The sequence below is a fragment of the Bombina bombina genome, chromosome 9 (assembly GCF_027579735.1).
Source record: "Bombina bombina isolate aBomBom1 chromosome 9, aBomBom1.pri, whole genome shotgun sequence".
NCBI classification, from domain to species: domain Eukaryota; kingdom Metazoa; phylum Chordata; class Amphibia; order Anura; family Bombinatoridae; genus Bombina; species Bombina bombina.
This window is the reverse complement of record NC_069507.1, coordinates 15,011,926-15,033,951: the sequence shown is the minus strand read 5'-3', so window position 1 is coordinate 15,033,951 and position 22,026 is coordinate 15,011,926. Positions and strand designations below refer to the sequence as shown.

At 39.5% G+C, this 22,026-nt stretch overlaps 1 protein-coding gene across 1 annotated transcript; it reads right to left on the bottom strand.

The window, feature by feature from the left end:
* Positions 1-14,482: 14,482 nt before the first annotated feature.
* LOC128639461 (beta-microseminoprotein-like) lies at positions 14,483-21,694 on the bottom strand. Its single transcript, XM_053691604.1, has 4 exons — positions 21,644-21,694; positions 21,383-21,494; positions 17,074-17,179; positions 14,483-14,709 (listed from the first exon to the last, which is right to left on the bottom strand). The coding sequence occupies exons 1-4, from the start codon at positions 21,644-21,646 to the stop codon at positions 14,583-14,585; spliced, it is 348 nt and encodes a 115-aa protein (XP_053547579.1). The 5' UTR covers positions 21,647-21,694; the 3' UTR covers positions 14,483-14,582.
* Between the last annotated feature and the right edge of the window lie 332 nt (positions 21,695-22,026).

Below are 22,026 nucleotides of genomic sequence, written 5' to 3'. Positions count from 1 at the left end.
ATATATATATATATATATAGTTCAATGTAGATCAATCTTGAACAGATGAAAAAATGTGAGACAGATGAAAATAATGTGAATCTTCAAAAATAAATGAATAATCCCCTTGAAAAATAAAACAAAATTATCCGCAATCCAAAAGTGTAAAATTACGTAAAACAAATATAAATTTTGATGGGCAAAAGTCTAAATTGGCAGAGATTCTATATAGGTGCTCCTAAACACTGAGCCGCTTCAGCACCCTAGGTGCCAGATCCGGAGGTCGTAGTTACCAACTGGTAAGTGATATTGTTAGTGTCTATGATGGAAGTCCATATAGTATATATAGAAATGTTGTTCATAAAGTCAATATCACAAAAATGTAAAAATATAAAATGATGAAAAGCCTGAAAGAGAAAAAAAGAAACAATAGTGCAACACTGTATATAAGGGACAATAGTGGTATAAGAATCAAGCTCACCAGTATGTCTGTCAACGCGTTTCGGCCACGATTTGGCCTTTCTCAAGACTATCTAGTTTAGGAGCACCTATATAGAATCTCTGCCAATTTAGACTTTTGCCAATCAAAATTTATATTTGTTTTACGTAATTTTACACTTTTGGATTGCGGATAATTTTGTTTTATTTTTCAAGGGGATTATTCATATATAAGGGACAATAGTGGTATAAGAATCAAGCTCACCAGTATGTCTGTCAACGCGTTTCGGCCACAATTTGGCCTTTCTCAAGACTATCTAGTTTAGGAGCACCTATATAGAATCTCTGCCAATTTAGACTTTTGCCCATCAAAATTTATATTTGTTTTACGTAATTTTACACTTTTGGATTGCGGATAATTTTGTTTTATTTTTCAAGGGGATTATTCATTTATTTTTGAAGATTCACATTATTTTCATCTGTCTCACATTTTTTCATCTGTTCAAGATTGATCTACATTGAACTATATATATATATATATATATATATATATATTTTTTTTTTTTTCTATATTTCTTTATTTTTATATATATTTTTTATATATTTTTTTCTTTTTGAAAATTTTTTTTTTTCACTAGCGCTAGTGTGGATTCACATTTCTCTGGGGTTAAACACCTACTTTTTGCATCAACGTCACGTTCTTTCACAGCCCCTCCTCCACTTGGTCCGGTAACGGATCTCACACGCCTTTGATTATTGCATTATTTTTTTCATTTTATATTGAAGTTTGAACGAATGTTTTTACACCATCATGTGCTGAGATTTTAATGTTTATTTGAAAGTTGATATATTGTTTATTGTCACACATCACATTGGTCTGATCTGAACCACAGTCCACACATTTTTTTCATCCACTGACAATAGAACCATATCTAGAACGCCAAAGTCAGGTAACCGACTTATTAATCTATCCTAAACACACATAAGAACTTTGAAGATAGCTACATTCAAGGTTTTGTATAACTAAAGTAGCCAGGTACAAAACTCCTGGAATATTTCATGGATCCATGAACAGAATTTTACTGTATTTATATATGAACATTGTGTTTTAACATTTTATCTGTGATTTTAATTTGAATGTATATGGAATAAATTATTCGCCAGAATTTAGTTTCCAGCCTTTTAAGCTATTCAGCGCTTACTATCGCCCCCTATTCTGTTACCTACTATTTAGCCTGCTAGGAGGCTAATCTGTTAGTAAGCTTAAGGCCTTTTTATAAACTTTAGCGCTCGGTACACATACCTAAGTATAACATTTCATGCAGATGTAAAAATCTTAGCGAAAATGCCTCCTGGCATATGGAAAGTCCTTGCATAAAGGGGCAGTAAACTGGAATGCAATTAATATATATATATATATATATATATAAATAAAAAAAACTAATATCTGACAAAAGGGCACCTACCATTTGTGTATTGAGGAGGAAACATTTCTGCATTGTTTTAAATATTTAATTTCTACAGCGTTGTCAAATAATCATAAATACACTGCTGCATAAATGTGTTTTTATGGACCCCTGGCCCCACCATACAACGACTACCACACTGAAGTTACAACCTGAAATTGCACAAATAAATAAAAAACATTTACTAAGTAAGTCCTACCTCCTCTGCAAATGAAAGTGATTTGTCATCTGACTCATGCACACACTGTAAAAACTGCCAAAGTGCCAAGTCTGTCTCACACTGTGCATAGTGGTTTAGTGCACACTCAGAAATCCTCTCAAATGGTAATGCCTTACTCCTTGTAATAACATTTCCCGCACTCAATACCACTCTGCTGTAGCGCTCTCTGGCGGCTGCCATTTTTTTTAAAAAATATATATTTTGTTAAATAATAGTTGTGCTTGCCTTATAGGGCCCCCCTGGCCCAGTGGGCCCCTGACAGGAGTCACCTCTGTCACCACCTGATGGCGGTCCGGTGTAGAGATATAAGGTTTGGGGTAGCTTGTCACGTGGATTGCAGTTGCAATACAGTTCAATAATTGGTAAAGGAGTTTAAGATGTATTTGTTTCATATGTTTCTGAATTGTGACTAACTGGTACTTTATTCCCTCTAGTAACAAAAGGAAATAAACAAAAAGGCAAAGACTGCTCTCTGGACTGTTACCACTAGATGGCGTATAATTTAATGTACTAGTGAGTGTGAATTTGGCTTCTATGGAACAGTGTGGCTATAAAGTGAGGGATTGTGGGTAGTGTTTGTAACCTTGACAAAGGCCCACAAGGCCAAAACGTTGGAATAAATGTAAGTTAAAGGGACATGAAACCCACAAATTCTCTTTCATGATTTAGGTAGAACAAACAATTTTAAACAACTTTCCAGTTTACTTCTTTTATAAAATTTGCTTCGTTCTCTTGGTATCATTTGTTGAAGGAGCAGCAATGCACTACTGGTTTGTAACTGAACACATGGGTGAGCCAATGACAATCGGTATATATATGCAGCCACCAATCAGCAGCTAGAACCTAAACCTGCTCATGAGCTTGCCTATATAAACCTTTCAGCAAAGGATAACAAGAGAAGGAAGCAAATTAAACAATAGAAGTAGATTGGAAAGTTGTTTAAAATTGTATATGTTTCACCTAAATCTTGAAAGAAAATGTTTAGGTTTCATGTCCCTTTAACTGAACATGCTGTGTCTTTATGACTTATTATATACCTTTAACTGAGCATGCTGTGTCTGTATGACTTATTATATACTTTTAACTGAGCATGCTGTGTCTGTATGACTTATTATATACCTTTAACTGAGCATGCTGTGTCTGTATGACTTATTATGTCCCTTTAACTGAGCATGCTGTGTCTGTATGGCTTATTATACCTTTAACTGAGCATGCTGTGTCTGTATGACTTATTATACCTTTAACTGAACATGCTATGTCTGTATGACTTATTATACCTTTAACTGAGCATGCTGTGTCTGTATGACTTATTATGTCCCTTTAACTGAACATGCTGTGTCTGTATGACTTATTATACCTTTAACTGAGCATGCTGTGTCTGTATGACTTATTATGTCCCTTTAACTGAACATGCTGTGTCTGTATGACTTATTATGTCCCTTTAACTGAACATGCTATGTCTGTATGACTTATTATACCTTTAACTGAGCATGCTGTGTCTGTATGACTTATTATGTCCCTTTAACTGAACATGCTATGTCTGTATGACTTATTATACCTTTAACTGAGCATGCTATGTCTGTATGACTTATTATGTCCCTTTAACTGAACATGCTGTGTCTGTATGACTTATTATGTCCCTTTAACTGAACATGCTATGTCTGTATGACTTATTATACCTTTAACTGAGCATGCTGTGTCTGTATGACTTATTATACCTTTAACTGAACATGCTATGTCTGTATGACTTATTATACCTTTAACTGAGCATGCTGTGTCTGTATGACTTATTATGTCCCTTTAACTGAACATGCTGTGTCTGTATGACTTATTATACCTTTAACTGAGCATGCTGTGCCTGTATGACTTATTATGTCCCTTTAACTGAACATGCTGTGTCTGTATGACTTATTATGTCCCTTTAACAGACTACTGCTTTAAAGGAAGAGTGTGCGTATCCAATGTGAAGATATACAGTATATACACACATGAATATCTGTTTAAAAATAAACATAAACATTTTCCCCTTTTGGGAATGTAAAATATTTACAGTACATACACAGTAAAACACACTAGTAAATATTACAATTTAATTAAGTTCTTTTTCTTGTTTTCAGGTATTTGAGTGGAAAGGGCTCCAAAGTGTATAAACATATGTATATATACTCATAAAAACACATGTATACACATTTATACATATGCACAAGTATATGTATGTATATATTGATTATAGATTATAGCCCTTTGCACAGAAAACTCCGGTGCTGTACATTTTAGTCGGTATCATTTATTAATTTTCTTTATTTATAAAGCACCAACAGATTCTGCAGCGCTGCACATGGGTACATAGATAAAAGTACAACAGAGAAAAAATACAATAAGAGACAACATTTTACAGACAAATAAAGGGGGAATTGAGGGCCCTATTCCCGTGGGAATTTACAATCTAGATGGGTAGGAGGATGGGAAGCAGGAGGTGGGGACTGCAAAGGTGAGAATAATATTAGTGAGAAGATAGATGAAGGCAACTGTAAGGTAAGTGAAGTTCATTTGTTAATGAGTCGGGTGATAAGCTTCCCTGAACAAAAAGGTCTTTAGGCATCGTTTAAAGGAGGAGAGGTTAGGGGCAAGTCTGACAGCTCGGGGAAGTGCGTTCCAAAAGGGTTGGTGCCCCACGAGAGAAGTCCTGTAGTATAGCATGGGAGGATGGGATGGTAGAGAACTCAAGGAACAGGTCATTGTTGGATCTTAGGGGGCGGGCTGGAGTATATTTGTTGATGAGGGAGGACAGGTAGGGTGGGCAGCATTGGTGAGGGCTTTGTAGATCAGGGTGAGACGTTTGAATTTAACTCTGCTGTGAATGGGGAGTCAGTGAAGCGACTCATAGAGAGGTGCAGCAGAAACAGAGCTTCGGGAGAGGTGGATTAGCCTGGCAGAGGCATTTAGGATGGTTTGAAGGGGTTAGTAGGTTATTAGAGTAGTTAGTAGGTTATTACAGTAGTTAGTAGGTTATTACAGGTTATTACAGTAGTTAGTAGGTTATTACAGTAGTTAGTAGGTTATTACAGGTTATTACAGTAGTCATTTGGGAAATTACCAGGCAGTGGATTAGCTGTTTAGTAGTTTCAGCGCTCAGAAACGGATGTATTTATGAGATATTGCATAGGTGGTTGCGACAGAATGAAGAGAGCAATTGGATGTGGGGAATGAAGGACAGATTTGGGTCAAGTGTGACTCCAAGGCAGTGGACTTGGAGTGATGAGGAGATAGTTGGTTACCTGTGAGGGTCATGCATGTGGGAGGTTAATTATATGTTGTGGGTGGGACAATTGTGTAAAGGGTGCAATTAGGTTTAAAGGTGTTTATTATAGTGGACTTAGTGTTGCCATATTATTGTAGTTCACTGGGTCACAGGTACAGTAACAGTGAGGATAGGTCAGCCATTAGATTTGTTTGTTGTAGTCTAGGCTTATTGCAGTGCAGGGAGGCTATGGTTTAAGTGTGGTATATGGGGTATGTTGCAGAAAGGGTTAATAGACTATAATAATGATAATATTATAAGTACCATTGTCATAGCAACCTGGTCATATGATGTTGAAATATCTGATCAACATAACTTCCAAATCAAATCTAAAATGATTTCACAATTATTTTGTTTAAATTTGGAAGTGAATTTGATAATCTAGTTTGATTTCACCTCTGTTTATATGCGTCACTGAAGTTGAGCCGTTCAAATCGCACTAAAAGCCATTTATAGTTTTCTGTTTTTAATTGTTATTCATGTAAGTGTCTGTGTACCTAACTTTGCTGTAGAAAGCTCTGGATTCACATAGCCTTAATGACTAGGCTGCAAATTGTTGTGCAACAATACAGTACAGCCCATGTGTAAACTGATGGTGAATAATACTTTAGTACTGCATCTAAATCTGTATATGTTACATACAATGTATATAATTGTTTTTTCCATGAAAGTTTTAACAAACATTTTATTTTTAGCATTTTTTCTGCTTGCAATCCATTCTCCCCTCCGGCCCTCAGTCTTCTCCCACTGCTGACATATGAAGCGGTACTGCTGCCCTATAGCTGATTTTTGAGGAGTTTTTGGCCTCGGGTTAGAAGGAAGATGAAATGCGCTTGTGCATTTCACCTGTAGTAAAAGAACCCTTGCTAGCGTGTCAGTCCAGATAACAGACTCTGGAGTGCGCTACAGCTTCACATTGGCTGCACCGCTGGAAGAAAAACAAACAGGATACAGGGGCAATATGTATATTAAAATGCACATCTTGTGTACATCTGTGTCTAATATCACTTTAAGGACATTTTTATGATATCTTTTAAAAAGATAAAATAAAAAAATAAATGGCAAAAAATGTTTATGCAAAAAGCAGATTACTTTAAATATCCTATCTAAACAGTGGATTGGTAAAAAGAGTTTGTGCTGTTCCTGATGGGTTAAGGTGTACTGTGCCTTTAAGGAAGCCTAGAAGGATCTAATCAGCCTTTACGGCAGTCGTGCTGTTTAGTTGCTTGTGTATTAAGACTTTCATACTTTGGCATTTGTTTCCCTGTTTTTAGACTTCTGATTTTGACTTTGGCTTTTTTGACCTGACGTGTTTTTTTGTGATCAATTGTTACTGACTCTGGTCTGACTAAGTGTTTGTTGCTGACTCTGGCCTTCTACCGACTAAGCATGTGTTGTTGGCTCTGGCCTACTTATAAGTGGTTGTTGCTGACCCTGGTCTGCTCCTGACTAAGCATTTGTTGCTCACTCTGGCCTGCTTCTGACTAAGCGTTTGTTGCTGACTCTGGACTCCCACTGACAAAGCATGTTTTGCTTACTCTGGCCCACTTCTAAGTGGTTGTTGCTGACCCTGGCCTGCTCCTGACTAATCATTTGTTGCTGACCCTGGCCTGCTTCTTACTAAGCATTTGTTGCTGACTCTGGCCTTCTACTGACTAAGCATATGTTGCTGACTCTGGCCTGTTCCTGACTAAGCATTTGTTGCTGGTCCTGGCCTGCTCCTGACTAAGCATTTGTTGCTGGCCCTGGCCTGCTCCTGACTAAGCATTTGTTGCGGACTCTGGCCTGCGCCTGACTAAGCATTTGTTGCTGATTCTGGACTTCTACTGACTATGCATGTGTTGCTGACCCTGGCCTGCTCCTGACTAAGGGGTTGTTGCTGACCCTGGCCTGCTCCTGACTAAGGGTTTGTTGCTGTCTCTGGACTTCTACTGACTAAGCATGTCTTGCTAGCTCTGGCCTACTTCTAAGTGGTTGTTGCTGACTCTGGCCTTCTACTGACTAAGCATGTGTTACTGACTCTGGCTTTCTACTGACTAAGCATTTGTTGCTGACCCTGACCTGCCCCTTTACTAACTGTTTGTTGCTGACTCTACCCTGCTCCTGAGTAAGCATTTGTTGCTGACTCTGGCCTGCTCCTGACTAAGCATTTGTTGCTCACTCTAGCCTGCTCCTGACTAAGCGTTTGTTGCTCACTCTGGCCTGCTCCTGACTAAGCATGTGTTGCTGACTCTTGCCTTCTACTGGCTAAGCATTCATTGCTTACTCTGGCCTACTTCTAAGTGTTTGTTACTGACTCTGGCCTGCTCCTGACTAAGCATTTGTTGTTGATACTGGCCTGTGCCTGACTAAGCGTTTGTTGCTGACTCTGGCCTGCTCCTGACTAAGCATTTGTTGCTGACTCTGGCCTGCTCCTGACTAAGCGTTTGTTGCTGATTCTGGACTTCTACTGACTAAGCATGTTTTGCTGACCCTGGCCTTCTCCTGACTAAGGGGCTGTTGCTGAATTGGCCTGCTCCAGACTAAGTATTTGTTGCTGACCCTGGCCTGCTCTTGACTAAGGGTTTGTTGCTGCCTCTGGACTTATACTGACTAAGCATGTGTTGCTGGCTCTGGCCTACTTCTGAGTGGTTGTTGCTGACTCTGGCCTTCTACTGACTAAGCATGTGTTTCTGACTCTGGCCTGCTCCTGACTAAGAGTTTGTTGCTCACTCTGGCCTGCTCCTGACTAAGCATGTGTTGCTGACACTGGCCTTCTACTGATTAAGCATTTGTTGCTGACTCTGGCCTGCTCCTGACTAACCATGTGTTGCTTACTCTGGCCTGCTCCTGACTAAGCATGTGTTGCTTACTCTGGCCTTCTACTGACTAAGCATGTGTTGCTTACTCTGGCCTACTTCTAAGTGTTTGTTGCTGACTCTGGAGTCTGGCCTGCTCCTGACTAAGCGTTTGTTGCTGACCCTGGCCTGCTTTTGACTAAGCGTTTGTTGCTGACTCTGGCCTGCTCCTGACTAAGAGTTTGTTGCTGACTCTGGCCTGCTCCTGACTTAGCGTTTGTTGCTGATTCTGGACTTCTACTGACTAAGCATGTGTTGCTGACCCTGGCCTGCTCCTGACTAAGGGGTTGTTGCTGACCCTGACCTGCTCCAGACTAAGTATTTGTTGCTGACCCTGGCCTGCTCTTGACTAAGGGTTTGTTGCTGTCTCTGGACTTCTACTGACTAAGCATGTGTTGCTGACTCTGGCCTTCTACTGACTAAGCATTTGTTGCTGACCCTGGCCTGCCCCTTTACTAAGTGTTTTTTGCTGACTCTAGCCTGCTCCTGACTAAGCATTTGTTGCTGACTCTGGCCTGCTCCTGACTAAGCGTTTGTTCCTCACTCTGGCCTGCTCCTGACTAAGCGTTTGTTGCTCACTCTGGCCTACTCCTGACTAAGCGTTTGTTGCTCACACTGGCCTGCTCCTGACTAAGTGTTTGTTGCTCACTCTGGTCTTCTACTGAATAAGCATGTGTTGCTGACTCTGGCCTGCTCCTGACTAATCGTGTGTCGCTGACTCTGGCCTTCTACTGACTAAGCATGTGTTGCTGACTCTGGCCTACTTCTAAGTGGTTGTTGCTAACTCTGGCCTTCTACTGACTAAGCATGTGTTTCTGACTCTGGCCTGCTCCTGACTAAGCGTTTGTTGCTCACTTTGGCCTGCTCCTGACTAAGCATGTGTTGCTGACTCTGGCCTTCTACTGATTAAGCATTTGTTGCTGACTCTGGCCTGCTCCTGACTAACCTTGTGTTGCTTACTCTGGCCTGCTCCTGACTAACCTTGTGTTGCTTACTCTGGCCTGCTCCTGACTAAGCATGTGTTTCTTACTCTGGCCTTCTACTGACTAAGCATTTGTTGCTTACCCTGGCCTACTTCTAAGTGTTTGTTGCTGACTCTGGAGTCTGGCCTGCTCCTGACTAAGCGTTTGTTGCTGACCCTGGCCTGCTCTTGACTAAGCGTTTGTTGCTGACTCTGGCCTGCTCCTGACTAAGCGTTTGTTGCTGACTCTGGCCTGCTCCTGACTTAGCGTTTGTTGCTGATGCTGGACTTCTACTGACTAAGCATGTGTTGCTGACCCTGGCCTGCTCCTGACTAAGGGGTTGTTGCTGACCCTGACCTGCTCCAGACTAAGTATTTGTTGCTGACCCTGGCCTGCTCTTGACTAAGGGTTTGTTGCTGTCTCTGGACTTCTACTGACTAAGCATGTGTTGCTGGCTCTGGCCTACTTCTAAGTGGTTGTTGCTGACTCTGGCCTTCTACTGACTAAGCATGTGTTGCTGACTCTGGCCTTCTACTGACTAAGCATTTGTTGCTGACCCTGGCCTGCCCCTTTACTAATGTTTTTTGCTGACTCTAGCCTGCTCCTGACTAAGCATTTGTTGCTGACTCTGGCCTGCTCCTGACTAAGCGTTTGTTCCTCACTCTGGCCTGCTCCTGACTAAGCGTTTGTTGCTCACTCTGGCCTACTCCTGACTAAGCGTTTGTTGCTCACACTGGCCTGCTCATGACTAAGTGTTTGTTGCTCACTCTGGCCTTCTACTGAATAAGCATGTGTTGCTGACTCTGGCCTGCGCCTGACTAATCATGTGTCGCTGACTCTGGCCTTCTACTGACTAAGCATGTGTTGCTGACTCTGGCCTGCTCCTGACTAAGCATATGTTGCTGACTCTGGCCTTCTACTGATTAAGCATTTGTTGCTGGCTCTGGCCTGCTCCTGACTAAGCATGTGTTGCTGACTCTGACCTGCTCCTGACTAAGCATTTGGTGCTAACTCTGGCCTTCTACTGACTAAGCATGTGTTGCTGACTCTGGCCTGCTCCTGACTATTTGTTTGTTGCTCACTCTGGCCTGCTCCTGACTAAGCATGTGTTGCTGACTCTGGCCTTCTAAGTGTTTGTTGCTGACTCTGGCCTGCTCCTGACTAAGCGTTTGTTGCTGACCCTGGCCTGCTCCTGACTAAGCGTTTGTTGCTGACTCTGGCTTGCTCCTGACTAAGCGTTTGTTGCTCACTCTGGCCTTCTACTGATTAAGCATTTGTTGCTGACTCTGGCCTGCTCCTGACTAAGCATTTGTTGCTAACTCTGGCCTTCTACTGACTAAGCATGTGTTGCTGACTCTGGCCTGCTCCTATGCGTTTGTTGCTCACTCTGGCCTGCTCCTGATTAAGCATATGTTGCTGACTCTGGCCTTCTACTGACTAAGCATTTGTTGCTTACTCTGGCCTACTTCTAAGTGTTTGTTGGTGACTCTGGCCTGCTCTTGACTAAGCGTTTGTTGCTGACTCTGGCCTGCTCCTGACTAAGCGTTTGTTGCTGACTCTGGCCTGCTCCTGACTAAGCGTTTGTTGCTGACTCTGGCCTGCTCCTGACTAAGCGTTTTTTGCTGACCTACTACTAATTTGTTGTTGGTGACTTATTAAAACTTTTGAAAGAAAGTTCAGTTACTTGGTTTGGTTATTACTTTCTTACCCTAGTCTCCTACTTAGCTAGTGTGTGTTTAAGTTTGCAGTGCTTAGCAAAACCTCTAATTTATTCCTGCTTGCTGACACTGGGCCACATTACAATTTAGCGCTTTCACCTGAGTGTAAACTTCGGTAGAAGTAATATATTTGCACACATCAGGTAGAGCACGCATAACAAGTTTAAAGTAAAAAGTTTTTGTGCAAGTGAAACCCGACTTTGCAATATTGCGACCGTGTTAATGTGTTCAATGGAGAACGCAGAAGAAAAAACCTAACACCTATTGCTCGTTCACTAACCCGACAGTAGTTATTCATATTTCACATTCTAGTGTTCTTCACATACAGGAAAATTTTACTTTTATTGTAAATACATATTCCTATATATATATCTGTATATACCTATATGTATATGTGTGTATATATACTATATAGCCCTTTCCAGTCAAACACCTTTCTTATACCATATACCTTTTAAACCTTATAACTTTTTCTTTTTTAATATTTATATGAATAATTTTATTAAGATTGAGTTTATATTAGCATAACTGTAATTTACAATGTATTTATGCTGTGTTTAGTGTAACTTTTTTTAACGCACTACTAGCCTTTATGTGAGGGTTTCTTTCATGATTCAGATAGAGCAGCAATTTTAAGCAACTTTCTAATTTACTCCTATTATCAAATTTTCTTCCTTCTCTTGCTATCTTTATTTAAAGAGCAGGAATGTGATGCATAGGAGCCGGCCCATTTTTTATTCTTGCTTATTGGTGGGTAAATGAAAGCCTCCAATAAGCACACGCTATCCATGGTGCTGAAACTAAAATGGGCTGGCTGCTAAGATTTTCATTCCTGCTTTTAAAATAAAGATAGCAAGAGAATGAAGAAAATTTGATAATAGGAGTAAATTAGAAAGTTGCTTAAAATTTCATGCTCTATCTGAATTATGAAAGAAAAAATTTGGGTACAGTGTCCCTTTAAGTTATGCTAACCCCACGAACGCAAAATGCGATTGCGTTTCGCAATCGCGTTTACTTTCAACTTGTAATATTCGTGCTGTTTCCCACACACAGAATCCCAATATCACTTGCATGCAACAATAAGCATACTACTTGCTATGCAGCCAATTGTGAGACAATAGTATTCCACCTGACGCTGGGGGCCTGGCCAGGAGCGCGGTTTGTTACATCTCTCAAGCATTCTGACAATGCATGATGTCACTTGTATTGGATTTACAGTGAGGTTTGTTACATCTCTCGAGCATTCTGACAATGCATTATGTCACTTGTATTGGATTTACAGTGAGGTTTGTTACATCTCTCGAGCATTCTGACAATGCATTATGTCACTTGTATTGGATTTACAGTGAGGTTTGTTACATCTCTCGAGCATTCTGACAATGCATGATGTCACTTGTATTGGATTTACAGTGAGGTTTGTTACATCTCTCGAGCATTCTGACAATGCATTATGTCACTTGTATTGGATTTACAGTGAGGTTTGTTACATCTCTCGAGCATTCTGACAATGCATTATGTCACTTGTATTGGATTTACAGTGAGGTTTGTTACATCTCTCGAGCATTCTGACAATGCATTATGTCACTTGTATTGGATTTACAGTGAGGTTTGTTACATCTCTCGAGCATTCTGACAATGCATTATGTCACTTGTATTGGATTTACAGTGGGGTTTGTTACATCTCTCGAGCATTCTGACAATGCATTATGTCACTTGTATTGGATTTACAGTGAGGTTTGTTACATCTCTCGAGCATTCTGACAATGCATTATGTCACTTGTATTGGATTTACAGTGAGGTTTGTTACATCTCTCGAGCATTCTGACAATGCATTATGTCACTTGTATTGGATTTACAGTGAGGTTTGTTACATCTCTCGAGCATTCTGACAATGCATTATGTCACTTGTATTGGATTTACAGTGAGGTTTGTTACATCTCTCGAGCATTCTGACAATGCATTATGTCACTTGTATTGGATTTACAGTGGGGTTTGTTACATCTCTCGAGCATTCTGACAATGCATTCTGTCACTTGTATTGGATTTACAGTGAGGTTTGTTACATCTCTCGAGCATTCTGACAATGCATGATGTCACTTGTATTGGATTTACAGTGAGGTTTGTTACGTCTCTCGAGCATTCTGACAATGCATTATGTCACTTGTATTGGATTTACAGTGAGGTTTGTTACATCTCTCGAGCATTCTGACAATGCATGATGTCACTTGTATTGGATTTACAGTGAGGTTTGTTACATCTCTCGAGCATTCTGACAATGCATTATGTCACTTGTATTGGATTTACAGTGAGGTTTGTTACATCTCTCGAGCATTCTGACAATGCATTATGTCACTTGTATTGGATTTACAGTGAGGTTTGTTACATCTCTCAAGCATTCTGACAATGCATGATGTCACTTGTATTGGATTTACAGTGAGGTTTGTTACATCTCTCGAGCATTCTGACAATGCATTATGTCACTTGTATTGGATTTACAGTGAGGTTTGTTACATCTCTCGAGCATTCTGACAATGCATTATGTCACTTGTATTGGATTTACAGTGGGGTTTGTTACATCTCTCGAGCATTCTGACAATGCATTATGTCACTTGTATTGGATTTACAGTGAGGTTTGTTACATCTCTCGAGCATTCTGACAATGCATTATGTCACTTGTATTGGATTTACAGTGAGGTTTGTTACATCTCTCGAGCATTCTGACAATGCATTATGTCACTTGTATTGGATTTACAGTGAGGTTTGTTACATCTCTCGAGCATTCTGACAATGCATGATGTCACTTGTATTGGATTTACAGTGATGTTTGTTACATCTCTCGAGCATTCTGACAATGCATGATGTCACTTGTATTGGATTTACAGTGAGGTTTGTTACATCTCTCGAGCATTCTGACAATGCATTATGTCACTTGTATTGGATTTACAGTGGGGTTTGTTACATCTCTCAAGCATTCTGACAATGCATTATGTCACTTGTATTGGATTTACAGTGAGGTTTGTTACATCTCTCGAGCATTCTGACAATGCATTATGTCACTTGTATTGGATTTACAGTGAGGTTTGTTACATCTCTCGAGCATTCTGACAATGCATTATGTCACTTGTATTGGATTTACAGTGAGGTTTGTTACATCTCTCGAGCATTCTGACAATGCATTATGTCACTTGTATTGGATTTACAGTGAGGTTTGTTACATCTCTCGAGCATTCTGACAATGCATGATGTCACTTGTATTGGATTTACAGTGAGGTTTGTTACATCTCTCGAGCATTCTGACAATGCATGATGTCACTTGTATTGGATTTACAGTGAGGTTTGTTACATCTCTCGAGCATTCTGACAATGCATTATGTCACTTGTATTGGATTTACAGTGAGGTTTGTTACATCTCTCGAGCATTCTGACAATGCATTATGTCACTTGTATTGGATTTGCAGTGAGGTTTGGTCTGTAATAAATGTGTACAGCTGTATAAGGCATTGAGTTATGATACAGTCTTTGTGTAAATGAGAAAAACTAATAATGACACAGAAACGTCTCTGTATTTACTTCAGATTGTATTTTTTTATAAACATATTTCTATCAAAAATAGCATTTCTTGGTTTTGTTTGTTCCTTGTACTAATTTAGCAGAGCAGCGGTCATATCATAGCTGTGATGTTACAGGACTCAGAGGGGTTGTCTTTTCTCCTCAGCTGATAAGTGCACGAAGTCTTGTTCAGCACAGCCTCGCAGTCATCTGGGTTAAACAGAACAGGCCTGCGCATCCTAAAAGAAAGATACAATTTGTTATCTGAGAATCTTCTACTGAACTGTAAAATTATTTGCATTTCTATTAAAGGGATAGGAAAGACACAATGAAACTTGCATGATTCAGATATGGAGGCTCATTTATCAAGCTCCGAGTAAATATATTCTTAAATTGCTATTTTGTCAAAAAATCATCAATTTTTTTTTTATTTGGCATAGATTGGTGGTAAAATGGTTGCATGAAAAGAGTAAAAATACTCCAAGTTTAATACCTTAGGTTGTCTTCTTTTAGAAAATATATACATGTGAAGGGTTATTCAGGGATTCCTGACATATATCAGTGTTACAATGTAACTAGCGCTAATTTAAAAAAAAAAAAAAATGGGTTGGAAATAGCCAAGTGCTACTTGTATTTATTGCCCTATAACTTGCAGTAGTTGGTAGTTATAGAAGTGTAACATATTTTGGGGGTCAAATTTAGAAAGAGTGTGTTTTTTTTTCCATTTTTTTATCATATTTTATAAAAATAATATAGTAAAAGCTATGATGAAAATAATGGTATCTTTAGAAAGTCCATTTAATGGCGAGAAAAACGGTATATAATGTGTGGGTACAGTAAATGAGTAAGAGGAAAATTACAGCTAAACACAAACACAGCAAAAATGTAAAAATAGCCTTGGTCCCAAACGGTCAACAAATGGAAAAGTGGTCTGGTCACTAAGGGGTTAAAATTGCTGTTCTAAATGAATCATGAAAGAAAAACATTTGGGTTTAGTATCCCTTTAATGCACACAGATCAGTAATTCTCCCCTTTTGGTTTAAAGTATCATACCAGACCAGTAATTTCACTTTTGGATGCCAAAAACACAAAGATCAGCTATTTTACTCCTTTAGATGCCAGTAATGCACATAGGTTTGAATTGTGTTTCCTTTCTGGATGTCATTGTCAGTAACACACAGAGATCAGTAATTTTACTCCTTTAGATAACACACAGAGATCAGTAATTTTACTCCTTTAGATAACACACAGAGATCAGTCATTTTACTCCTTTAGATAACACACAGAGATCAGTCATTTTACTCCTTTAGATAACACACAGAGATCAGTCATTTTACTCCTTTAGATAACACACAGAGATCAGTCATTTTACTCCTTTAGATAACACACAGAGATCAGTAATTTTACTCCTTTAGATAACACACAGAGATCAGTCATTTTACTCCTTTAGATAACACACAGAGATCAGTCATTTTACTCCTTTAGATAACACACAGAGATCAGTCATTTTACTCCTTTAGATAACACACAGAGATCAGTAATTTTACTCCTTTAGATAACACACAGAGATCAGTCATTTTACTCCTTTAGATAACACACAGAGATCAGTAATTTTACTCCTTTAGATAACACACAGAGATCAGTCATTTTACTCCTTTAGATAACACACAGAGATCAGTCATTTTACTCCTTTAGATAACACACAGAGATCAGTCATTTTACTCCTTTAGATAACACACAGAGATCAGTCATTTTACTCCTTTAGATAACACACAGAGATCAGTAATTTTACTCCTTTAGATAACACACAGAGATCAGTAATTTTACTCCTTTAGATAACACACAGAGATCAGTCATTTTACTCCTTTAGATAACACACAGAGATCAGTCATTTTACTCCTTTAGATAACACACAGAGATCAGTCATTTTACTCCTTTAGATAACACACAGAGATCAGTCATTTTACTCCTTTAGATAACACACAGAGATCAGTCATTTTACTCCTTTAGATAACACACAGAGATCAGTCATTTTACTCCTTTAGATAACACACAGAGATCAGTCATTTTACTCCTTTAGATAACACACAGAGATCAGTCATTTTACTCCTTTAGATAACACACAGAGATCAGTCATTTTACTCCTTTAGATAACACACAGAGATCAGTCATTTTACTCCTTTAGATAACACACAGAGATCAGTCATTTTACTCCTTTAGATAACACACAGAGATCAGTCATTTTACTCCTTTAGATAACACACAGAGATCAGTCATTTTACTCCTTTAGATAACACACAGAGATCAGTAATTTTACTCCTTTAGATAACACACAGAGATCAGTCATTTTACTCCTTTAGATAACACACAGAGATCAGTCATTTTACCACCACTCTGATCTCTTCGTTCTCTGACTGTCCAGAGGACAGATAGTTGCAGTAAGCTTATTTGTAGCGTCTGGTAGGTACAAAACACACATAGCTTGTTACCTGTGTACAGCTCTGTGTTTTATCCCACACAAGACTTCCTGTATACTCTTCCCTGTCTCTGCTTGCTACCTCACCTATAGTTACAATATGAACCAGGGCAGATTGCAGACTTACTTGGTGCAGCAGGTTATGCCAGTTTCTGTACAGTTACATTTCATGCAGTCGGACGTTTCCCACGTTGATTTGTAAGCGTGAGATTTTCCTTCTGTATCTAGGCAGCCTGCAAAAGGTGATCACGGCATAGGGTTAGATCATTTATATCAGGGTTTATTCTTAAAGGGACAGTCTACGACAAAATTGTTATTGTTTGGAAAGATAGATAACGTCTTTCTTACCCATTCCCCAGCTTTGTACAACCAACACTGTTATATTAATATACTTAATAACTTCTAAAACTCTAAATGTCTGCCTGTTTCTAAGCCACTACAGACAGCCTCTTATCACTTGCTTTTTTATTTGCTTTTCACAAGAGGGGACTGCTAGTTCATATGGGCCATATAGATAACATTGTGCTCACGCCAGTGAAGTTGTGCAGGAGACAGCACTAATTGGCTAAAATGCAAGTCAATGGATAATAAATAAATAGCCATGGACTTCCGGTTGGCGGCATTTTAAGATGGCCACTGCCTTATAGAGCTCCATGTAACATATCTATCTTTTGAGCATATTTGTTGCTACATCTTTTGCCATCTATCTCTCCATTGGCAGCTTAGGCCCCCAAGAACTTCTGTGGATCAGGACATTTCATCCTCTGGCTGCCAAGGAGTCAAATAGTGAAGCTGTTAGGCATTTACTCTGCAATGCATAATATAGATAAGATGGCGCACATTACCAATGACATTTCTGTGCTTCTCTTACCGCTATTTGATAATCTACATCTATCGTTGGAAAACATATTGCAAGATATCCGGACCAACAAGGGACCAGTAACTAGCTTGGAAGTTGTGGAGCTGAATCAGAGTTTACTGTCAAGGACAAAGCCGACTACTTGACTGCGATCGGCTGTAACTACCATGATTCCCTGTGTATTGACCTTCTTTTAATGGTCTCCAAGCGGACAACCCCACCACAGCTAAATTAAAAAATACACCTCAGAAGTATTTGCAAAACTCGGAACTGTACAGTATTACAATACGCAGGCTACCTCTGCAATGGATGAATCTTTGACATTGGCAAGTAATGGAATGAAGCACCTGGATGACATCTTTACGGGGAGGAGTGGAGATCCGTTCCCTACCCTGGTTGAGCCGGACTTGGAGCGTATGAAACAGTGTTTAAATACCCAGGAGCACATTGGGGACTGTGCTAATGGTGCTCACAACTCACACAGCCGTACCTCTCACTAACGCTATTGAGAATATGGAAGGAAACACGTAGGAGCATAAAATCAAACAGTGCACCACCTTATGCACAGAACCCTTTCAGTGCACGGATCCTTATTTATGTTTACTGAACTGTCAATAGCGACATTTGTATGTAACTTCAGATATAGGGGCCGATCCCGAATGGGGCCAAATATATCTGTTTCCGCACAAACCTTCAGGCTCGCCGGAAACAGAAGTTAAGAAGCAGCGATCTTAGGACCGCTGCTCCTTAACTCGTACGCCGCCTCTGAGGAATCGGCAGTAATCCTCCCGATCACATAGGATCGGGTTGATTGATACCCCCTGCTATCGGCCGATTGGCCGTGAATCTGCAGGGGCAGCATTGCACAAGCAGTTCACCAGAGCTGCGTGTGCAATGCTAAATGCTGACAGCGTATGCTGTTGGCATTTATCAATGTGCGGTGGACATGATCGCTACAGCCAGACACAGTGAGTCAAGAGAGTGTATATGTACGTATATGATCAGTGAGTCAGGAGAGTGTATATGTACGTATATGATTGGTGAGTTAGGAGAGTGTATATCTATTATGTACGTATTTGATCAGTGAGTCAGGAGAGTGCATATGTATGTATATGATCAGTGAGTCGGTAGAGTGCATATGTACTTATATAATCAGGGAGTCAGGAGAGTGTATATGTACGTATATGATCAGTGAGTCAGGAGAGTGTATATGTACGTATATGATCAGTGAGTCACGAGAGTGTATATGTACGTATATGATCAGTGAGTCCGGAGAGTGCATATGTATGCATATCATCAGTGAGTCGGTAGAGTGCATATGTACTTATATAATCAGGGAGTCAGGAGAGTGTATATGTACGTATATGATCAGGGAGTCAAGAGAGTGTATATGTACGTATATGATCAGTGAGTCAGGAGAGTGTATATGTACGTATATGATCAGTGAGTCAGGAGAGTGTATATGTACGTATATGATTGGTGAGTTAGGAGAGTGTATATCTATTATGTATGTATTTGATCAGTGAGTCAGGAGAGTGCATATGTATGTATATGATCAGTGAGTCGGTAGAGTGAATATGTACTTATATAATCAGGGAGTCAGGAGAGTGTGTATGTACGTATATGATCAGTGAGTCGGGAGAGTGCATATGTACATATATGATCAGTGAGTCAGGAGAGTGTATATGTACATATATGATCAGTGAGTCAGGAGAGTGTATATGTACGTATATGATCAGTGAGTCAGGAGTGTGTATATGTACTTATATGATCAGTGAGTCAGGAGAGTGTATATGTACTTATATGATCAGTGAGTCAGGAGAGTGTATATGTACGTATATGATCAGTGAGTCAGGAGAGTGTATATGTACGTATATGATCAGTGAGTCAGGAGAGTGTATATGTACTTATATGATCAGTGAGTCAGGAGAGTGTATATGTACTTATATGATCAGTGAGTCAGGAGAGTGTATATGTACGTATATGATCAGTGAGTAAAGAGAGTGTATATGTACTTATATGATCAGTGAGTAAAGAGAGTGTATATGTACGTATATGATCAGTGAGTAAAGAGAGTGTATATGTACGTATATGATCAGTGAGTCAGGAGAGTGTATATGTACTTATATGATCAGTGAGTCAGGAGAGTGTATATGTACGTATATGATCAGTGAGTCAGGAGAGTGTATATGTACGTATATGATCAGTGAGTAAAGAGAGTGTATATGTACTTATATGATCAGTGAGTCAGGAGAGTGTATATGTACGTATATGATCAGTGAGTAAAGAGAGTGTATATGTACTTATATGATCAGTGAGTTAGGAGAGTGTATATGTACTTATATGATCAGTGAGTTAGGAGAGTGTATATGTACTTATATGATCAGTGAGTCAGGAGAGTGAATATGTACTTATATGATCAGTGAGTCAGGAGAGTGTATATGTACTTATATGATCAGTGAGTCAGGAGAGTGTATATGTACGTATATGATCAGTGAGTCAGGAGAGTGTATATGTACGTATATGATCAGTGAGTCAGGAGAGTGCATATGTATGTATATAATCAGTGAGTCGGTAGAGTACATATGTACTTATATGATCAGTGAGTCAGGAGAGTGTATATGTACGTATATGATCAGTGAGTTAGGAGAGTGTATATGTTCTTATATGATCAGTGAGTTAGGAGAGTGTATATGTACTTATATGATCAGTGAGTCAGGAGAGTGTATATGTACTTATATGATCAGTGAGTCAGGAGAGTGTATATGTACGTATATGATCAGTGAGTCAGGAGAGTGCATATGTATGTATATAATCAGTGAGTCGGTAGAGTACATATGTACTTATATAATCAGTGAGTCAGGAGAGTGTATATGTACTTATATGATCAGTGAGTCAGGAGAGTGTATATGTACGTATATGATCAGTGAGTCAGGAGAGTGTATATGTACTTATATGATCAGTGAGTCAGGAGAGTGTATATGTACTTATATGATCAGTGAGTCAGGAGAGTGTATATGTACGTATATGATCAGTGAGTCAGGAGAGTGTATATGTACTTATATAATCAGTGAGTCAGGAGAGTGTATATGTACTTATATGATCAGTGAGTCAGGAGAGTGTATATGTACGTATATGATCAGTGAGTCAGGATAGTGTATATGTACTTATATGATCAGTGAGTCAGGAGAGTGTATATGTACGTATATGATCAGTGAGTCAGGAGAGTGTATATGTACTTATATGATTAGTGAGTCAGGAGAGTGTATATGTACTTATATGATCAGTGAGTCAGGAGAGTGTATATGTACGTATATGATCAGTGAGTCAGGAGAGTGTATATGTACGTATATGATCAGTGAGTCAGGAGAGTGTATATGTACGTATATGATCAGTGAGTCAGGAGAGTGTATATGTACTTATATGATCAGTGAGTCAGGGAGTGATCTAGTATGTTACTGTATTACTGTGGTACCCTGTGACCTACTACACTTCAGTTGTAATCACTTTATGTCCCATACAGTGACAACATCTCAGGACTGTAGGACAAATAACATCAGCAGCCCATGTCACTTACTATTATCAGAAGGTCCTGGTCGAGCTGCTCTCAGTCTTTTATCATTAACACATGATGCATTGCACAGTATAACCAGGAACGCAGACGCCAGGATTGCTACTGCCAGGTGCCTCTGTGGAGAGTAAAACATAGAAAAACGAATCGTTATGTTTTTGTTACAAAATCCGGCACTAAACCACTTAATCCCTTGGCCACCACGATGACCTTGGACCACGGCCAGTGTTATTATCCCCTACAGTGCATGGACAGACACATATGTACCATGTATTCAAACACAGTCTCTGTATACCCAGGAGTCCCTGTGTCTGTTAAAGTGCTGATAGGAATCGGAACCGGCACTTCAGCCCCCCCCCCGTACACACACACAAACTCTAAATCTCTTTTACATTTACTGGGGTATTATTGGCCTGTGCGATATTGTGTAACTGATTGCTTGTTGCAACCACAAACTTGTTTTACAAGGAAGCAGATGCTGCCTATAAGTAGGATAGTGATTCACTGTACTGATGTCAGGGAAGTCAGAACATAATCCCAGGGTAAATCCCAGCATCACAGCCTTATTAGCAATGCTGACTTATACATAAATTATCTGACTCATCACAAGGCAACTCCCAGGTGTGTACTAGAGATTTAGCCACAGCCAT